This window comes from Podarcis gaigeae, assembly GCF_964106915.1.
Source record: "Podarcis gaigeae genome assembly, chromosome: 17".
NCBI lineage: Eukaryota > Metazoa > Chordata > Lepidosauria > Squamata > Lacertidae > Podarcis > Podarcis gaigeae.
Window position 1 is genome coordinate 16056533 of NC_139694.1, and position 20885 is coordinate 16077417.

Genomic DNA, 20885 nt, shown 5'->3' on the forward strand with positions numbered 1-20885 from the left:
TTATTTCAAACAATGCATGGTTAAGCTTAACCACAATTTGTCAGGTTGAGATGAAATGCAAGCTGCAGCGAACTGAAAATGAAAGTGAAAGCTTCCAAACTGCTCCTCTCAACTGCACTGCTGTGTGAGCCAAGGCTAACATTGGCTAGTTTTCTTCATGATAAATGATAAGAAGGATTTGTTTAAAACAAACAAACATGAATAAAACGATCTATTTCTGCATCACTTCTGAAAACAAGCTAAAGCTTGTTCCTACAAACTGTATAAAGCAGATGCTATATCTACCTATAAAGGTTTCCAAGCTGTTAAACTGACATGATAGTGTTTATGGGCTTCCATTCTTCTTCTTCCCATTATTCTACTGCACTTTAGAAATATTATTTATACCTATTAGAAATACTATTTATCCCAAATATTTATTTTCTTTAAAGGTCCTCTTGGTCAGCAACATTGAGTAAGCTCATGGTGCCCGGGGCACTGGGGGGGAGGGGAGGCACATACAAGGGGGTGTGTGCACAGGGTGAAGGAGCCCATTGCAGCACCTCAGCTCCTGCCACTGACATCGCTGGAGTGACACTGTCCCGCACCGGAGCAAAGCAGGGCTCTGCTGCACCTCCTGCCTGCCCATACAGGGGGAACCCGGCCAGCTGACATGGCACTTAGCAGGTGTGAACCAGGTGCTCCCACAACAGCACCTCCAGTGAGGCCTAGCCAGATGCTCCTCTCTGTAAGCTTTGGTTCCCCATTACACCTGCCGGGGGGTGCCAGCTTTGTGCCCCCTCAAAAGTCCAGGGCCAGGGCCCCCTCTGACACTCCCCCACTATGCCCCTTCTCTTAGTACACTAAATAAATCATTTTCAAGAAAATCACCTCTTCTGAGGTTTGCATTTAGCATGGACTTCTATTTGTTATTCCATGAGACATACATTGCCTTTCCAGTTTTCCTCAGGTGCTAAGAAGTGTTGATGAAGAAACAGTCCCACAGTCCCAACTTCTATGGCTACTGCTGTCTATTCAGCTGGATACATAAATGGTTGTTGCACATGGTAGAGAGGACATCGGGCTACCACAGTTAATATTACTCTGTGGCCAGAACTTTCGACGCAACACATGTCAACATACATGCATACAAAGATACAAACCAGACATGCTTCTGCAGGCATCAGCTAAAAAAACCAAAAGGACACACTTTGGTTTGTGCAGCATCAAAACTGAGCGTGAGGTTTCCGTTCCAAATACAGTTTTGTTGCCACGTAAACCAGCGTTCTTTTGTTTTCAGAAGATGACTGATTAGGAAGACTTTTGGTGTTGGCAAGATGACAATGCAAAAAAGGCTTTCATAACTGACTGCAGAAGTAGAACAGGTACCTCAAGGCTCTGAGATGGCATTTGAGACACAGAGCAGAAACAGTGCTCCGGGCTATATGAATTACTTTAACAAGTGCATTATGCATTATTAAATAAACATAAATTGACATAGTTAACTGGAGTAATAACTTGATTCAGAAGATAAATGTGGAGGGGGGGAAGAGAAGAGAATATGAGAACAGATAGGCTTGTTGTTTTAAATGTAACCAGCCCTGGAATCTGCTGCTGAAGGATGGGTAGCAAATCCAATATAATAATAATAATAATAATAATAATAATAATAATAATAATAATAGCCAACTACCAAACTAAATAACTTTGAACATATCTACACTCATCCATTCTATTCTAGTGTATGTTTTTCTTTGCATTTCTTCTCCTCTGTCAACTGCTTTGACTCCAGAAATGGCATTTATTCATTCATTATATTTCTATCCAGGAGCAACTCACCTAGTGGGGCGGAGCCACAGCAGTACCCTGTTGGCAGCCCAACTGTGCATTTGCACAGCCTCAACCTCACTGCTGTTACCTTGCTTCTCCCAGGAGGTGGTAGTGATGCTGCTGCTGCCGCTGCTGCTGCTGGGAAGCTCTCACTGTGGCTCTGACTGACCAGGAGAGCCACTCCCAAACCCAGGTTCATGCTTTGTTTCCTCCAGACAAACCATGATCTATAAACCCAAGAACTAACTTTGCTTTGTCCAGAGCTGCACAAGCCACAAGTCCCTGAGTCAAACCATGGCTTAGCTCACTGCAGCAAAAGCAGCAGGACTGGAGGGAGGAACTCAGTGGTGACAATGTTTTCTTTGGGGACCTGCATGTTCACTCTGAACCATAATTTGACTTAGTGTTATCTGCAAACCATCTCACAGCCTTTTACAAGCTGCATAGCTGAATTATTAAATTGAAAGGTGGGGAATAAATACTACAAGCAATAGCTATCGCCCAGATACCGTCTGCCCCACCACCACCATCCCACAAAGTAAATAACAGCTTCAGGGGTCAATTTAAAATAGAGAGGGACTTTTTTTTTTTGCTTGGTTTTTTTAAACAACAACAACAACAACAACAAAGCAATGCAGAAAAAAGGGAGGCCTCAAAACAAATTATTTGCAAAAGCACTCCAGTTTTCTATTATTACGCCTAAGGCATTCTGAATGTAAGAACTCTTCTGTTGGAGGCGATACTCAATTCTCGATTCCTGGATTTTGTTTTAGGGAACCAGACAACCTTTAGGGAACCAGACATCCTGACAGGATGGTAGAAAGATTATTTGTCACTGAAGGAGCATTCATTCTCATTTGTTGTTAGGGAGGTGAGATGGCATTGTGTCACAATAATTATTACCCCCACACTTGCCAGTGCATTTCCCTGTCACTTTCCTTACACAAAATGTGTGTGGGTATGTTTTGGGGAGGAAGGGGAAGTTTTGTGGCACAAGAGGGCCAAGCCAACCTTAATTGCGCAACCTGAATTTGCCAGCATGTGACTGAATCCCACCTGAAAATAGCAACCATCTTAATTGCCACAAGCTGTTTGCTTCCCCTGCCAGCATCTGTAGATACCATGAGAGCAGTAGACATTAGTTGCCTGTGTGTCCTGCTGGTTTAGGGGAGCACAGCTTAAAAAAAAACAACCCAGAATTTTCCAGCATGCTTGAGATCGCCCATGTCTGTAGGGATTCCCTCCTGCTCTGTCTTTTGCCCAGTTTGCTGCCCTACACCAGGAGTCGGCAACCTAAGGTCCACGAGCCACAAGCGGCCCACGGGGGTCATTTAACCGGCCCCCAAACCGAGCTACCCACTCACCGAGTCCCCGTGCGCTGTGCTAAACCGGCACAGAGCAGTGCGGGGACTTGCTTCTGCGGCGCCGGAAATCGCATCTGCGCAGACGCACGAGATCCGACCCACAGAGGGATCTCCGCTGGAGTGAACCGGCTCATGTGAGGTAAACCTTGCCGACCCCTGCCCTACACTTCCATAGGTATGACTACCACTTCACTAACAGCGGCAACGAGGAAACAGCAGTAAAAGCTTATGCAGATATGGATGACAAATAATATGGAAAATCAATTTCCAGACATCAAGATGCTGCGCAAGTGATATCAGGAGACTTCAGCTTAAGATGAAATCAGCCAGACCAAAGAACGTGTCAGAGCAGTAGGTCTTTTTTATTAATACAAAGAGGACAAATCTCATTGGAATTCATGTATCTACATAAGATATCTTACTGCAATGTGGAAAAGGGAAGACGATAGGACACGCTATTGTCTCTGCTAATACTGATTTAATGAAAAAGAGGGATTAGCAAGCTGACTGAAGCCTGGGCAGCATTCTAGAAAATTAGTATTATACAGCAATTGATATGAACAAAGCAAAAAGCATTCTAACCCTGAAACGCTATTGACATCTGCATGTTTACTTATCACTGTAAGCACTAGAGATAAAAAAAAGTTTGCTTATAGTGTATAGTGGTGATAATACAAGTTATATGTGTAGGTCATATTTGATGCACACTACACTGAAACCTAGTTATCACAAAAACTTAACCTAGATCTGTCTAAAACTTAACATAGAATTCTTAGTGTAGAACTGCCCTTAAACACTACAGTATTAGGAGACATTTTGAGAAGGTAGTTTGCTAGGAATACTTTACACCTGTGTTTCGGCATCTGCACTACTTCCCTGGTGTCTGAACAGAACTTTGCTTTAACAGGACAAACAGCAGCTGAGGAGAGAATTAACTCTCCTCCCCCAAACAGTAGCCCCAATCTATATCAGAGTTCCCACTGACTGCTTTTTATGCAGGTTTAAAGAGACAAAAAGATCAAATCACAGATGTCCGACATTTCAGGTAGTTTCGGCAGTTTCAGCCCTTTGTTTATTACACAGAAAAACCTATAAATAGAAATCTGGAATTGTGATTTCTGCTACAAAGCAAGGTAGTACTGAAAAGCAGCCAATGGGTTTGGCGTAGGAAGCCATTTTGGAATCCACCGGACTTTGCTAGTCCTTCACACTGTTAACTGGGAATGATTTGCTATCATTGTGGAAAAGAGAATGGTTGGCACTATTTCTCCGCAAATAAATGAGGCAAAGGTCAGGATAGTTATGCACCAAGTTCTATTTTGTCACAAAACAAGGTATCTTCTATTCTAAACCATTTCATTGACATTAAATAATTCTGACAAAAACAGCTGTGAGTCTTGTGTTTCTCATTTCACCCCACACCCACCGTATTTAGAGTGAGCCAGCAGGCTTCACTGTAAAGAAATTAAAAGTGGACTATACTAATTAAATTCAATTACAGTCAAGCAAATGTTATGGTGGGGGGGGCAGTGTTGTGAGTGGGGAGGGGGGAAGGCTGCTTAGACTTTTAAAATTCCACAGGACAAAACACAACTAAGATGACACCACATATCTAGACACCGGGCATTTGAGTTTGTGAAAAAGAAACATTCTGGACTTAAAGGGGTGCAACCCTACAAGAGGCAATAATGTACAATGTGCATTTGAACGTCCATTTTCATGATTGCAACCTTCAGCACTGAACTTCAAACTACTTTTAATCTCCTGAGCATAAAAAGTAAACTTGACAGTTCAGCTAACAGAACTGCAGAGGAGATAAAATCCACAGAAATTTGGCACATGCAATCATGAAAATTGCACCCAAAGTTGTGCTGCTGTGTTGTTGTTTTTTAACAATTCAAGAGACTAACCCAGAGTTGCTGATTTGTGAATAGTCTAATCTGCTCCATTTTAGAAAAGACTATGAACACAGTATGTTTTTTTTCCAGCTTTTATCCCAGAATATATTAGTTCTACCCCAAGACAGCTGTTATCTGTCCCCTACTAGGTCAATGCTATCGGAAACAGAAAAGCTATAGTAGTTATCCATAGTAAACTCTTTTCCCTCTTCAAATTACAGGTAACTGCAGCTTTCTGGAAGTAATCAAAGCTGTTATGTTTCAAGGAATAAGGCATACTGCATCTACAAGATTGAAGCCTCCCCAGAAATGCACTTAACCCTCAAAGCATTTTACTAGGGAAAGCTTCATGATAGTATAATAATTTAATACCTGAGGTTCTGAAAGCTTCCACACTACAAGTGACGATTCTTGACTGTATGAGCAGTGACTTGTATGTTTGTTTCAGTTGGTTTATGAGATAAGGTTACCAGATGTCCCTGTTTCTCAGGGACAGTCCCCAGGTTTACAAATCAGTTCCCTGACAAAATCCATCTATTTAGCAGGAAGTTGAAAAGTGTCCCTGGATTCACTGAAAAAAAATCTGGTAACCTTATTATGAGAGGAGAAAAAAAATGCAAGCCCTTCATTTCGAACTCATAAAACCTATGGTATGTTGTCCACTGTTGTTCATCTTGTGCATGCATTTAATTACTGTATGTTTTTATCCTGCCCTTCTCCAAGGAGCTCAGGGCAGTGTACATTGTTCTCCTTCACAACCTTCATGGGAAACAGGCCACAACAACCCTGTGAGGGGAGATAGGCTAAGAGATGGCAACTGGCCCAAAGTCACTTAGTGAATTCATGGCTGAGTGGGGATTTGAACCTGGCACAACCAAGCCATACTTTAACAGTAATCATTACAGCTATAGCGTGTCTCAAGGTGACTCAAAATGCCATTTTAAAAGTCCATTTTAAAAATGGAACTAATAAAGCCAGTGCAAAAGTAAAACAGAGCAATATACATACAGTACACACAAACACAAGCATACATGTGAATCTATAGCTGAAATGTACTTAAGAAAATATATTTAATACTCTAAATTATTCTCCCGAAGTTGTTGTATTAGTCCAAATACAGGCTGCATTCCCCCTCAACGTCTGGCTTGTATAAGCCTAAGTGTGGCCTAAAGTAAAGGTAGAGAAACTATAATGTAAGATGAGGACTCAGGAACCATGCAGAACTTTGATATACTTCGGTTGTTTTTGTAAAAGTATCACCCATCATTCTTGACAGGTGGCACTAGTTGCCTGGTGAGTTATTCATCGTGTGAGGTAGCACGTGTTTTTAGATAGTAAAAATATGGGTGTCCATGTCAGGGGAAAACATCTATCAGTTGGGGGCTGAGACGTGACAAATTTCAAAATGGCAGTTATTAACTATGCTGAAGTGACAAACAATAGAGAAACAGGAAGGAAATATGGTGCTCATGAAAAGAATGTGCGTCATTGGAGATCAAAGAAGAAAAAATTCAGAATCCCATCTCCATGCAAAAAACATTTCGAGGGCTTAAATGTGGTCGACGTTATGAGGTTGATGAGTGTGTACTTTCCATTGTAAAACAACAAAGAGAAAATGGAATGCCAATCAGCTGCAAAGCATTTGAATTGGTGCCGGGATATTTGTGCAAAGAACTGGCTTCTTACTTAAATGTGGGACATCATTTGCTCAGTGGTTGTCTTCCAGTTTCAGTGAGAAGTTCGTCCAATACCAACGGCATGTCCTTGGCCTGAGGAGAAAACACAACCATTATCTTAGCCAAATTGGAAATGCTGACAAAACGCCCATGTTCTCTGATATGCCAAGCAGCATGATCATGAAAAAGAAAGGAGTGAAATCTGTCTTTGTGAAGACCATGAAGAATGGGCGGGGAGGGGGGGGGGAATGCACCTTACAGCAGTGGTAGCTGTAATAGTTGCATGCCACCCGAATCTCAGAGCGGTGTGATATTCCAGGGGTTACGCAGGGTTTGTGTTTCCTTTGGAATGAGAGAGACTGTGGACAGAGACTTTGGACAGGAGAGGCTGTGGTGTCTTCACAGCATAAATACCCCAAGAGGGACTTGCTTCCCCCATAGTCACAGCCATGAATCCCAACAGAAATCAAGCATAGCTCTGTCTCCCAGCTGTCCAGCCTCCAGCCTGTCAGCTTCTAGTTCACATAACTCAACTGTCAGCTCTACCTTTGTCTTTCTACCTACCGGTGAGTTGAGAGAGGAGGGCCCACCCACTTGATATCTGGCGCAGAGCCACTTCCTTTGTTACCTTAGTGGCCCATACATTACCTCACCAGGAAGCTAGCCTACCTGTTCCAGGAACTGAATCCATGCTGGATCCAGGAATTAGGCAGGGCCAAGGCATGCAGCCTACTCCCCCACCAACTCATCGCAGTATGTTATACAGTGGTACCTCAGGTTAAGTACTTAATTTGTTCCGGAGGTCCGTTCTTAACCTGAAACTGTACTTAACCTGAAGCACCACTTTAGCTAATGGGGTCTCCTGCTGCTGCTGCACTGCCGGAGCATGATTTCTGTTCTCATCCTGAAGCAAAGTTCTTAACCTGAGGAACTATTTCTGGGTTAGCGGAGTCTGTAACCTGAAGCGTATGTAACCCGAGGTACCACTGTACTGAGAGGAAAAATACTTCCAAAAGAAACATTCCCCGCCAGAACAGTTGTGGGATGCCCAAAAAGAGGGTGGATAGTGACTATTCTGTAAGAAAAGGGGGGCAGTGCTAGTGCTAGGTGCATTTAGATGGCATCTTACCCCAAAAGTTAAGAAGATGGATAATCAAAATCAGATTTAGTAGTTGTTCCAGGTGGAACGGCATCACAGCTACAAGCCCTTGATGCGGTTGTGAATAAGCTCTCCAAAGGAAGGACTCTGATTTGTTTTTGTCAGGAAATAATGCTGTCTCACCGAGCATAAAAAATAAAAACCATTGGTGAATTTGCTACGCCACTGGATTTTAACTGCATGGCAAAGAATATCTCCTGAATCTGTGGCTTCAAAAAGTGCTGCCTTTTAATTGCAGCGGATAGAAGGCGACATATTGTGTGGAAATTGGGAAGACAGTGACAACTAACGTGACAAAGATGAAGAGAGCTGTAATAATTAAGAATCTCTATTTGACATAAAAAAGTTTAACAGGAAATATTTTTTAAAAATATTTTCCGTAATTATTTTTCAGTGCACACTTATATCTATTTTTTTCTTTCTTTCAAAGAGCTCTCAAATTTGGACCAATTAGGCTATGCATAGTTTAGTCATAATTGTCAGGAATTACAGTGTAAGGCAAAAACTACCTATGAGAGGAATGAATATATGCTACCTGTGAAGCATATTGCTGAGATCATATTTGTTCTACTTGCTTTGTTTTTCTGCATGGTTAGTCAGCTTTTTTTGCAGAGTTGCCTCAGAAGACTAATCTGCTTTTATATTCGATGTATTAAGCCTGGTTTGTGCACATGATGAATTACTCATAAAATATTTACATATATTCACGCTTCGGTGGATGTTCTGGTTAACTTGCATTAGGACAACATACAAATCGAGGGAGCAAACCAGGCGTAAGTCCTCTATATGCTGTCACATCTAAGGAAGGCTTTATGCAGATGTTCGCAATGTGCACGTGGTCCAGAACTGTGATCAAACTGGTCCACCCAATCAGCCCATGATCTCACTTGATGATCACATGTTTGCACTGGAGCCTGCAATGAAATCAGTTGTGAAGAGTGAAGAGTTTTGGTGCGAACTCACAGCACAGCCCTAACCATGTTTACTCAGAAGATAAGTCCCATTAAATGCAATGGGGCTTCCTCCCAGTCCACATAAATTAGTATAGCATTACAGCCTATGTGAAAACAATTTAATCTGCTTCCAACCCACCGAGCCTGCATTGGTTACACGTGATCTAAAAAACCAAAGTGTACCAGTGGCATGGATCTACCTGAGCTGGGCTCTGAACATGCTGGCACCCATGAAAACATAATATATAATGTGCAAAATTGGGCAGGAGCACAGGAAAGGGAGGATCCTGCTCTCCCATCAGTCACCATGTCTTTATAGGGATAAAGTAGATCTTGCACTGATATCTTCACTCAGTAAAATCTGTTGAGAAACTTGTCCTAAATTACAAATTATGTATACGATCCAATCAATATTAAATCACCTGAAAGACTTAAGACTGCATACCAACATGCATTTATTTATAAGTGCTCTTGAACTCAATAGATTTATCTCCAAGAAAACATACACTGGAAGAATGATGTTCCATGCAACAATCCCCATTCTACACATAAAAGAGTGGCGGCGGGGGGGGGGGGGGAGAGTCATATACAGTATAAAAGAGTCAAGAAAACTTCTAAAACAGCAACTAATCTGCACACTTTTACTTAGATTAGGCAATCCATTTAAAAAAAAAACTGTTAGGAGTGCTAGGTGCTGGCTTTCTCCCCATTTTCTTCCTCTTTCCATGGAAAGAAGAACAGCATTCATCAAAGAAAAAGTTTGTGTATAATTTACGTTTCTTAACTTCTTTGTACAGGCCGCAGATTGTGGTTGTAGGGAAATGACGGTAAACCCTGAGAGCAGGGCCTGTCGCAGGCTGCAAAGGCCTCTAAATTGCTGTGGTTTGGGGTTTTAAATACTGTATAGACATCACTTTGCAAGTCTCATACCTGCACGCTATGCGGACAACATCTGTACACACAGAGGAAGTGTCCTCTGCGGCTAGTGTGCATTAAGTTTCCTTCCTACCTCCCCCTTTCAACGCCCACATATCACAGGTACAGTTACTTATCTTGCCCAGGGGCTTCCTTCCCTTGTACCATGCAGGCAATTTCATGATGACGTTATCTCTTTTCTTTTGCCAAGGAACTCCCAAGTATGGTATGTTCAGAGGCTGCCTATTCTGGTGTGATACATGGCTAATTAGTGATTGCACAGTCTGTTTTATTGTATTCATTGTACAGGATGCTGAGAATCTCTGTGTGCTGGCAACAGGCAGGCAGGGAACAACACAAAAGTTTAATTTCTGGAATCCAGAGTTGTTTTGTTTTTTTAAAGGCACTTCAAGGTTTCAGAACATCTCCTATGTTATAGCAATTAATTCCACTGCAGTCATGATGGTTTCTGTAAAGGCAATGCACCAAACTCATGTACCGTACCTCTGTTCTAAACACTGCCACCATAACAGATCATATGGTTCTTGGTGGGAAAAGCTTATAGCAATTATAACAGTCAGTTGGATCCAAGCTTTGGGATTTCAATAAACTGGAGGGGTTACTTTAAAAATCACAATAGATGCTAAAGTGGAAGCCAGCCCCTTTCCCAACTGTGTTTGTGTACAGACAGAAAGAGTTCATGGTGAGGCTATTTTCTTTAAAAGAGCACAAACACTTAATGGAGGCTGTTTCTGCAAAAACATTAGTGATTTGTATGCAACTCTCAAAAAACAGAAATATCAGTATACTGGTGAGATACAAGGATATAATAAGGTATTATATACTCTATTATTTTCAAGTTGGTGTGGAACACTAAATAGTGATCATTGCCAAATCAAGTGAAAACAGCCTGGTTTTCCTTGACCTTTTCTGATTCCCCCCCCCCCCCCCAAAATCATGGCCTTGGAACTGTAGTTTACCCCTCATGGGTCTACAATTCCCAGCGTCCTTCACCAGCTAGTTCCCAGGAATCTTTAAGAGAAGCCATATGGTGTGAAATGCAACCACTGGCCGAGGAGCACAGAGAGAAGCCAAACCTCTGGCATTATATGACTACAGAATAATTTTATTTTTTTTACTCAGAAAGCATTTTGGCGCCACTCTGCAGGCAAGGCCGGATTTAGGTTTGATGAGGCCCTAAGCTACTGAAGGTAGTGGGGCCTTTTATATGTCCAGCTGTCCTTTGTCAACAGCAAATTGTTGTTGTTTTTGTGTGTTGAATATATGCTATATGGCAATTTATGGACCTAATAATAGGTATCTAGAGCCATTTGCACATAACTAAACATGTATTTAATCAAATGCATGTATTAATCAAACATGTATTTAATGCAGTCATGATGGTTTCTGTAAAGGCAATGCACCCAACTCATGTACCATACCTCTGATCTAAACACTGCCACCATAACAGATCATATGGTTCTTGGTGGGAAAAGTAATTGTTGAACTGAAATACAATTAAGAAGAAGTATATTAATAGTGAAATACAATTAAGAAGAAGTATATTAATAGTGAAATAATTATTAAGCACTAACTTAAAATGATTTTTTATTCATAACAAACTTAATAATGCAAACACACTGGCATTTGGCAATAACAAAAGTTCCTTTAGAAACACAGTTTACAAAGACTCATAATCTAGTCTCTAGAAACTTGCTATAACATGAAATAATAATAGGTGATATATGATGCAAACTACTAATAATTATAAATAGCTCTTTTAATATGAAATTAAGTGTTAGAACCTGCACAATGCAATTGCAGTTAATACAAGCAGGCGGGGCCCATTACTTACATCATAGAAGCCTACACAACACAAAACACTGTTGCTGTATGCAGGTTTTATTTTATTTGTTTTTTATCATATTTTGGAAATGTAAATCCAGTCCCCCCCTTTAAATTTTTTTGGGGGGCCCCAAGAGAGTGGAGCCCTAGACTATAGCTTGTTTAGCTTCTATGTAAATCCGGCACTGTCTGCAAGTACTGACCAGCTGTCTTGACCAGGCCATTTCCACCTTGTGTTCCTTCCTGAGAATTTTTACCTTTTAATAACAACAACAACAACAACAAAATCGTTCTTCCTCTTCTAGAAGAAGAAGAAAAAATCCCTCCGCTGAGGGAAATTTCCTTCAGGCTCTAACATTTACCTGGTTGAACTTGGGTGCGACAGATAAGTGGATGAGCTCCCAGCTTATGGTCAAAAAAACCAAAATGGCTTCTGCTTCCAAATCCTACTTAATTTAAGACAACACGTTCCTGCCTGGTGTGAGGGAGGCTTCAAAAAGCCCCCTGTTGGCCTTTTTGACTAGTTAATAAAGAAATAGAGCATGCTGGGGCCTAATTTTTATTCGCTCGCTGTGAGGAAATTCACCCACCCACTCCATTTGTGCTAAGGAGAAAAGGGGTGAAGCGATGATATGAAGGTCCCTTTTCAGGTATACGCTCCACTATTTCTCTCAGTAATACGAATCGGAACAAGGAGATTTCATTCGGCCATCCAGGGGACGGGATGGGAGAAGCGCCGCTCTTGTTCCCGTGTGCAAGAAGAGAAAAGGAGACTTTGGTCATCTTTTGCAATATGGCAGACGTTGGGCGCTCCAAAATGGATCTTCTGGGTTGTGGTTCTTCTCCATTTTGCACCCCCTCAGCTCTGCACCCGCTGTGGGCCCACAGCGCCCCATATCCAGCTCTGAGAAAAGGAGGCCGCAGGGGTGGAGATTGCAGCGTTGAGTGTTCTTTTAAGGAATTGTTTTGCTTTCCATACATACATATATATATGTTGTTTATTTTCCATTTAATACTATACATTCACATCATCATTATCCACTATACCGCCCTCTTAGAGCCTATCAGCTTCCTTCCCTCTCGCCTCATGGCTTTCAAAATTAACCTTTATATCTTTGCATTTTTTACATTTTCCAATTCTAATTACACTCATTACAGAATGACTCAAAATTTAAATAAATATAGAAAGATAGGAAATTTCTCATTACAAGTCTTTCTGAATAAATTTATGCGATATCTGAAAGATTATTGTAAGCAATTAACATCACTAGCAGAGTTGTCTGAAGACTTGGAATTGTTTTGTTTTGCTTTCAGGCAGCCAAACGTTTGACCAGAAAACATCATGTTTCCAGCCTTGAAGTACCATGCAATAGACTACTTACATGAGGTACAATGGCTAAAGCTTGACATTGTTTGCTCTCTTGGTAGTGTGATAGCTGCGTTTAAATATAAAGACCACTTGTTAAGTCACAGAAAGCAAGTATTTGGACTGTTTCAGTTTACTTTTATTTTATTTTGACAGCATGGGTTTAAAAAAATAAAACAAATAACTGCTCACATTTCATACTGTGAGGAATAAAAATGTTGCTTTTTCGAAAGGTCGCAAGGTTGCAGCGGCTAGGTAACCGCAGACTTGCTTAATACTTATATTTAGAATGGCTTGTGGGTAGAACACTCATTAATAGGACAGCTTGCAACTGAAATACGGCTTATTATTATTATTTATTGAATTTATATATTATCTGTATGCTTCAGCAGATGTAGAACTAAGTTACACCTGCTAGTGGTTACGATGTGGCTTTATCGCTTAAGTCAAGGCATAAAAATAACACAATTATCTGAAAAAACCAACAGTCTGAGGCAGTTTACTGATTTTTAAAAATTTTTTGCTAGATTCCTGCGTGCACATAAAATCCATTTTTGCAAAAGGAATACATTTTTGTGGTTTAGTATGTTTTACAATTTACTTACTTTGACTTTTAATGTGCACATAGTAGTGTTGATTGTAATAATAATAATAATAATATGCTGCCCATATTGCCAGAGCTACTAAAAACACAATAAAACAATCATTAAAAACTTCCTTGGCATAAGTGAATGGATTTGCCAGCAGCATCTGATGTGGTTTTTGAAAACTTTTCAACCTGTTTTAACTTGTTTCATTTCTATTGCTTTATTACAATGCCCCACTGTGGCATTTTGAAGTGTTTAAAGATTTGAAATAAACAAAACAATCCAATTAAGGTTAAGAAATCCCTATAAAATTAAGTAGGAATGTTTAGCATGTGCTCAGGTCTCTTCTATTTAAATCAGTGAATCTTTGCTTGAGTTTTAGGAAAGTAAAATTTGAAAATGTAGGCGTTGGGTTTTTATCAGTTTAAATGTGCATGCACGTAAAGAGACTGTATACTAGGGAGAATAGAATGAACTCCAAATAAAACCACTGAATAGTTCCAATTGGGAAGCCATGTACTACTTAATATGAGCAAAACTGGAGTACTGATACATTTCTCTTGTGCAGAAAGTGGCTAGACAGAGATTTTCCTTTGAATTGTTCTCAATTCACATCCCTTCTGGTTTATATGAGGATAAAAATTATTGTCATAACGGAAACTTGGCTGATGATACATACAGGAGACCCTGGGCAAAAGGTATGTTGTATCTGGCTTTCACATTTAAATTAAATTTTTAAAAATTATACAATCAGCTACAGATGAAAAAGAAGGATAATGAGAACTTGGCAAAGTTACAAAATGTATGTGGACAACTGTTTTGTGTTAGAAATACATTAGCCATTGTAAGCATCCTTTTGACTGATCACAGCAATTCAATACAATCAGATGATCAAAATAATTGTTCGCACACCACAGACATAATAGCTATCATACCCATATTGTGTTGTATTTGTGGCAGTGAACACTGATTGATTTAGCTGACTGAATGGCACAGAATGCTATTCACAATCAATCCAATTATTCAAATAAGGTTTATAGTCCAATTACTGTATGTGGAGGAAAAAGTCCAAGTTTTTCCTAAAGCAAATCTTACACAGGCCCTAGGGACGGGGTAGGTTTGTGGGCAAACTGAAGACTGGGAATTGTTCCATTGGGTAAAGAGTCCAGTGAACGAGGTGGCTGAAGGAAAAGGCCAGAGCAGAATATGAACTGAGAAACTGGAACCAAGAAACCAAGGATTTTTCGTAATGATTTTCATACTGTTTTTTAACTATTTTTGTTTTGTTTTGCTGTAGTTACACCTGACCTCACTCAAATTGCTATGGATCGTCCTGTGCTTGATCTCTGGAATAAATATCTTGGCACAGAAGACTTCTTGGAGGAGTGAGTCCTCTTCGTTTATCATTACGTAGTTGTTGATGCGCTTCTATCCAAGTAAATGTGTTTAAGATGGGAATGCTTTAAAAAACAGAGTCAACATTACTGCCTATCTTGTGTGTTTTAAAGTAGTGGACCTTGAGCTGTGCAGTATGTGTTCACTGTTCTGGAGGTTGACTGCAGTGTATCATCTGCAAAATGCAGATAATATATGACATCTGCTTTTCAAGGAAAAATAAATTTGAAGTCCATCTTGTTCTTTAATTGTGCTCTGTTAATAACTGGAAAATAGAAAGCTCCCCTGTTGTTAGTGTAACAATATATACAGGAGCGTAATGAAAAAATACTGCGATGCAACTGAAATTTCCTGGTGTGAAAGTCTTGTTCCTGCAGTTTTCAACTAAATCACATTCTGTGAAAGACTAGATGAGTTTCTGCATATGGCTAATCAATTTCACAAACAATTTTTTTCACAAGTTAAATGCCAAGGCCAATTCAAGATAGCTTGGTGTCTGAAGCAGAGCCAAAAGTGCAATTGATTCTTAATGGACCTACTGTAATTTCAATGGGTGGACACAAAGCAAAACCTAGTTGAATACCACCCATCACCTTAATCTCAGGGTCATGGGTTCAAGCTGCACGTTGGGTGAAAAAAATCCTGCATTGCAGGCGGTTGGACTAGATGACCCTTGTGGTCCCTGTGATTAATTTCAGTGACTCTAATCTGAGTTGAATACCATCCCATATAGGGAACTTGGACAGCAATAATTTGTTTGTTTGCTTGTTTATTGCATTTATATCCCAATTTTTCCTCTAAGAAATTCAAGGTGGTCTACATGACTCTACACTTCCTCATTTAATCCCCACAACAACCTCCTCCATACACACACAGAAGGCAGGATGAGGTAGATAAAAGTAGGAAGTGTTAGGAAGTAATAAACCAGGTTAGCTTCTCCTCCTTGTTCATCACATTTGTCTTCCTGCAGTCCTGTCCTTCATGTGCATAAGGACTGAACTATATCCTGTTTTGCTGCTTTGCACTGTTTTCCTCAAGAACCATTTATATCATAAGTTTTCCACATAATTTTGTACAAAGAAAGCAAACCCAAACCAATGTACATTCTCTTATGTTATAGTATAGCCCAAAAAATGAAGTGAGGCACCACAGAAATAAATGACTATTATTATTATTATTATTATTATTTACCCACCCTTCACCCTAAGGTCCCAGAGCACATTACAACATTAAAACAGTTTAAAACAATTCCACAGGTTGACTTTGCTCAATGAAATATAATGAAGATATATTTAATGAATGAAATGAAGTTTTCTTAGATGGGGGACAGAATCTTAATCAGTATGTTAAAATTACATTACAGAAAGGTGCATTAGGGGTTATCCAACTTTGTCATTCATGAAAAAGCCTTTTTATGTCTTCAGGTTGATACCTTTTAGTTTGATATATGAGAGACATGTTATTTTATAACATTCACATAAGAGTCAGTTAATGCTTTTCATAGGATGACCTTGTTCCTTTTGTCTCCTGCATTTAGTTAATTCTAGAGATTGTATTGACTTTCTGCTGACACTATTGTTACAAAGCCAAGAGTTTACTCAGAGAGCCAAGTAAATTAAGTTTCAGACATACAGTGATAGAAACAGGCAAAGTCAGTAAAAGAGGGCAACTTTAAAAGGAGGAGGCGTAGTCTTTAGATCAGATTCTTAATTTAGAAAGCGCAGAGGCAGAAAGGCACATTAAGACATCACTACTGTGGCCCCATTCTGTGCTGTGGGGTTATGAGACACATACATTTTTCCTCTTCAGCAATTTGGCATTGGTCTAATGTCCTTAAAATAACTATGGACAATGACTTAATTCTGTCTTCTTGCTGTGTGTCACCCGCAGCCTCTACTAGCACAAGCCTCAATGAATGATACAGTCGTTGCAGTAAAAGCCTGTGCTATGCATGAACATAGGAAATCTTACCCTTCTCTGAAATACACATCCTAGCTGGAACCACTATTTTCCCCTTGCATCTTTCTCTGGACTAAGGCCATGGGAACATCCCTAACAGTAAGATAAGGTAAAGGGACCCCTGATCATTAGGGTCCAGTCGTGGCCGACTCTAGGGTTGCGGCGCTCATCCTGCTTTATTGGCCGAGGGAGCCGGCGTACAGCTTCCGGGTCATGTGGCCAGCATGACTAAGCCGCTTCTGGTGAACCAGAGCAGCGCACGGAAACGCCGTTTACCTTTCTGCCGGAGCAGCACCTATTTATCTACTTGCGCTTTGATGTGCTTTCGAACTGCTAGGTTGGAAGGAGCATGGACCGAGCAATGGGAGCTCACCCCGTCACGGGGATTCAACCTTCAGATCGGCAAGGAAACGATCAAACCAACAAAACTGGAGTACTACTGGCAACAGTCTCCAACTGCATATAACCTTATATACGGTGTCCACGTGTCTTTATCCCTCCAAGCGAGGATGGGGTCCTTGAATCACAAAACTGGAGTACTACTGGCAACAGTGTCCAACTGCATATGGCTATGCGCAAACAAAGTCAAGCTGTTGATGTGAAAGTCCCAAGTTTGTCCTGACGATACCCCTTTCTCCCTCTAGCCCCAGCAGAAAAGAAACAGTGACCACAAAGTATTTCAGACAGCCTGCCCTCTCCTCCTCCCACCAGGTTCCCATATCCTGAGTGGAAAAAGGGAAAGCTTATATTTATGACAGCTCTTCTTCTGGATGTCTCAAGGCAGGAACCTAACAAGGACCTCTTGACAACTGATCAGCTTGTTGCCTACCAGAAAAACCCCATAATTGGTGTCTTTTTATCACAAGTGATCATGCACAAGGTTACAGTGGTTTTTCCTGTATGTCTCTACATAGAGGCTTTTTTGGCTGTTGAGATAATGCCTAGACCAGTGGTGGCCAAACTTGGCCCTCCAGCTGTTTTGGGACTACAGTTCCCACCATCCCTGACCACTGGTCCTGTTAGCTAGGGATGATGGGAGTTGTAGTCCAAAAACAGCTGGAGGGCCAAGTTTGGCCATACCTGGCCTAGGCAGAAGGACTATCAGAGCCCCCCTTCTACTAGTTAAGACCAAGTGACCTTATTGGAAATTACTGTGCTGCAACATGGGACATGTGATTAGTGCAGCAGCACATGACAAGTGTTTGGATCCCAGCCCCTTCTGTAGCAGGCCATAGTAGCTGACCAATATGGATATATATATATATTTCCATCAACTGAAAAGTATTAACTTTCCACTTTTCAGGAAACCCACTTCAAGCACTCTCTTCCATGTCCATAATGAAGATATTGAAATTGTTCCAAGTTCGAATCCTGGTTCGCCTTTAGACATAGAAGATGCTTATGTGCTTATGAAGAATGAAGACAGTTATTTAAATCCTAAATATGCTCCAGTGGAACTTGAAGAGCCGGAAGAAGGTAAATGAGCATTCTGTACTTCAAATACTGCATTTTTTCGACTATAAGACACCCCCATGTATAAGTCGCCCCCTATTTTGGGGGGACTCAGATTAAGAAAATGGGGAGAGATGGCCCAGAGTATAAGGTGCCCCCTAATTTTTGACATTTTTTTAGGGGAAAAACCTAGTCTTATACATGGAAAAAATATGGTAATTATCAATACAGTGCTATCTGTTGCAGAAATGTGAAAATTGCACATGCCAGAGAACCTGCTCACCCATGTGTTATATATCAGTTACTATGTGGCTAAAAAACTGTGGAGCTACCTGTCTCGAAAGCTACTGCCGTTGTGTAACTTGCCTTCTCTTTTGCACACCTCCCCTGCCCTGATTTCATGCAAATCCAGGGTTGCGGTGAGACAGTCAAAAGTCTCTGGTGGGAGCTGCACTCTGACTTTATGCAAATCCAGGTATGTGATGTGGTGCTACAAATCCTACAATGGGGGCTTCGCAATGATGAACTAGTGCAAATGCAGCATAGAGAGATATAGATTTCTACGACACTTTTCAGGATAGGAATTGATCTGCAAAGCTATCTCATTACTTACTATTGTATTTTTATTTCCATTTCTAAAAAGGTTTTTATATTGAAAATGAATTTGTTTCGATGGACTATTTAGCCCAATATGCTAAACATCTACCTACTCCGCATATGCTCTTGAGCCGAATAAACAAATTCCATGTACAGAAACCTTTCAGTGTACAGGAACCCCTTTTAAATTTTCAAGGAGATAAGATAATGGAAGAGGACATCTTCAGGTACTATGTAACTAGATGTTGTGCAATAGGTGATATACATGATTAATATCTTAATATCTGTCCACAAATAATTTTTGTGCACATTTTTATTATTACTGATTTTGATCCTTTTAAACTAAGCTCTGACTTACATAAGCTTAATTTTATCTCATTGATCTTTCCACCCTTAATTCACCAACTTTTATAAAACTGCCAAGAACAAACTGGTTTTGCATGCTTATCTGGTTTTGTAAGGGGGAAAATGTGTATGTGTTATTTAGTTGTAAAACAGAAAACTAAAAGGCAACTCCTTGTGCTTTGATTTTAAAAGAGAGTGTTTTGCTTTCAAAATGAATGTGACATCTGAAATGAATGTGAAATCTGAAGCAAAAGGGAAAGTACACCAGGAGAATTTTGGTAAAGTTTCTTTAAAGAACGAGGAGGTATGTAAGTTACTTTATTTAATCAATGGTGTGTTTATCATCAAACTGTTATGCAGCGATTTTGAAATTTACTCATGCAAACTATTTTACAATCATTTGCCATGCTTCCAAAGATACTGTACCTTGTATATATATGGCTTGTGCCTGCCTTTGATTAACCTTACATGATAAAAAGGTTGCATTGAAGAGTAGTTTATAAAATCCTATACGCTCACTTATAAAATCCTATACACTCACATATTCTAAAGCTCGATGTACAGCCAGAAGCTGGTGATAATGTTGAGCTTCACAGCATATAAAGCAGAGGTAGGGAACTTTTTCATCCTGGTGGACAGGATCCTGTGTTCCTTCATCCCTAAGGTGGGGTTGGATCAGCTATACTCCTTAGTTGCCTATTGGAAACTCTGGAGTGAAGCCAATCCCAGTGGGGCATGGAGTCTCAGCTGATCAGCACTGACTTTAGGCCCTGGTTTTAGAGAGGGTTGGCCACACTCTGTAGTTACCTAATCCAAACAGAGCTTGTATTTGTTGCAAAATTTAAAAGGTGCTGCCACAAGTCCCACTTGCTAAGGGACAATCTAGGTTGACTTTTAAGATTGTTTGCAGCTGTGTCTTTACCTGGCCAATATGGGATGCCATAAATGGTGTGAGATGTAGGATGTGTAGGTGTTGCTAGGGAGGAAACGACCTTGAAGGCCAAATTAGGACCCCTGATTAGGCCTGCAGTCCAAGGCTGATGGGAGGGGTTAAATCCTGCATTAGGTGTATGTGACTATTCCCAACAGGGAAAAGGCTCGCGCAAACCAAAGCAAGCAAGATTTCATTCCCCACTCATCCTGTTCAGTTTAAGCAGCCCAGCATTCCTGTTTGAGCTCTTGACAATTGGGACTTAAAAGGAGAGCATATCCTGATGTCATAGTGAGTCAGATGATTAACAAGTAGGTGATTCTACCCACCAGTTATATTTTGCCTGCCAGTGGATGAGGAAATAGTGATCTGGGCTACAGGCCAGGAAAGGCTTTCTACCCCTGGGCTATGCCACTTTTTCTGGTTAATTAGCACCCATAAAAGGTACTTGGATCTATGTGCTGAGGCCATTAGATTTGTCTTACTTCTGTGGTAAAACTAATAAATGATGCTTTTATATTGAGGTAATACATAACACTATTTAATAATTTTATACTTATCCAAGATTCTTTTAAAAATACTTTGCTAGTTCAAATATAAAACTCTTCAAGCTGCTTTGAGAAATATTATGTAT

General features: G+C 40.4%; 1 protein-coding gene and 1 long non-coding RNA gene across 15 annotated transcripts in view; one reads left to right on the top strand and one right to left on the bottom strand.

Annotated features, from left to right (window-relative positions):
• Nucleotides 1-4268: 4268 nt before the first annotated feature.
• Nucleotides 4269-12369, bottom strand: LOC310835263. 2 transcript variants are annotated; one of them, XR_014559470.1, is made up of 3 exons: nucleotides 9282-9406; nucleotides 8605-8820; nucleotides 4269-6840 (listed from the first exon to the last, which is right to left on the bottom strand). It is a non-coding gene; the product is annotated as an uncharacterized lncRNA (long non-coding RNA). The 2 variants fall into 2 exon arrangements; XR_014559471.1 differs by adding an exon at nucleotides 11982-12369 and having other exon boundaries at nucleotides 4280-6840; nucleotides 8605-10104.
• The window catches only part of SHOC1 (shortage in chiasmata 1), a 37371-nt gene continuing 27216 nt past the window's right edge, over nucleotides 10731-20885 (top strand). For 4 of the 13 annotated variants that reach the window (XM_083718253.1, XM_083718257.1, XM_083718249.1 and 1 more), the window contains exons 1-6: nucleotides 12662-13006; nucleotides 14141-14270; nucleotides 14870-14957; nucleotides 18230-18402; nucleotides 19022-19202; nucleotides 19513-19624. In XM_083718253.1, coding sequence (XP_083574379.1) covers nucleotides 12962-13006; nucleotides 14141-14270; nucleotides 14870-14957; nucleotides 18230-18402; nucleotides 19022-19202; nucleotides 19513-19624 — 729 coding nt within the window. In that variant the 5' untranslated portion in view covers nucleotides 12662-12961. Of the gene's footprint in view, nucleotides 10986-11794; nucleotides 12270-12660; nucleotides 13007-14140; nucleotides 14271-14869; nucleotides 14958-18229; nucleotides 18403-19021; nucleotides 19203-19512; nucleotides 19625-20885 lie in introns of those variants that run through there. The other 9 variants (XM_083718250.1, XM_083718251.1, XM_083718248.1 and 6 more) reach the window with 7 other exon arrangements.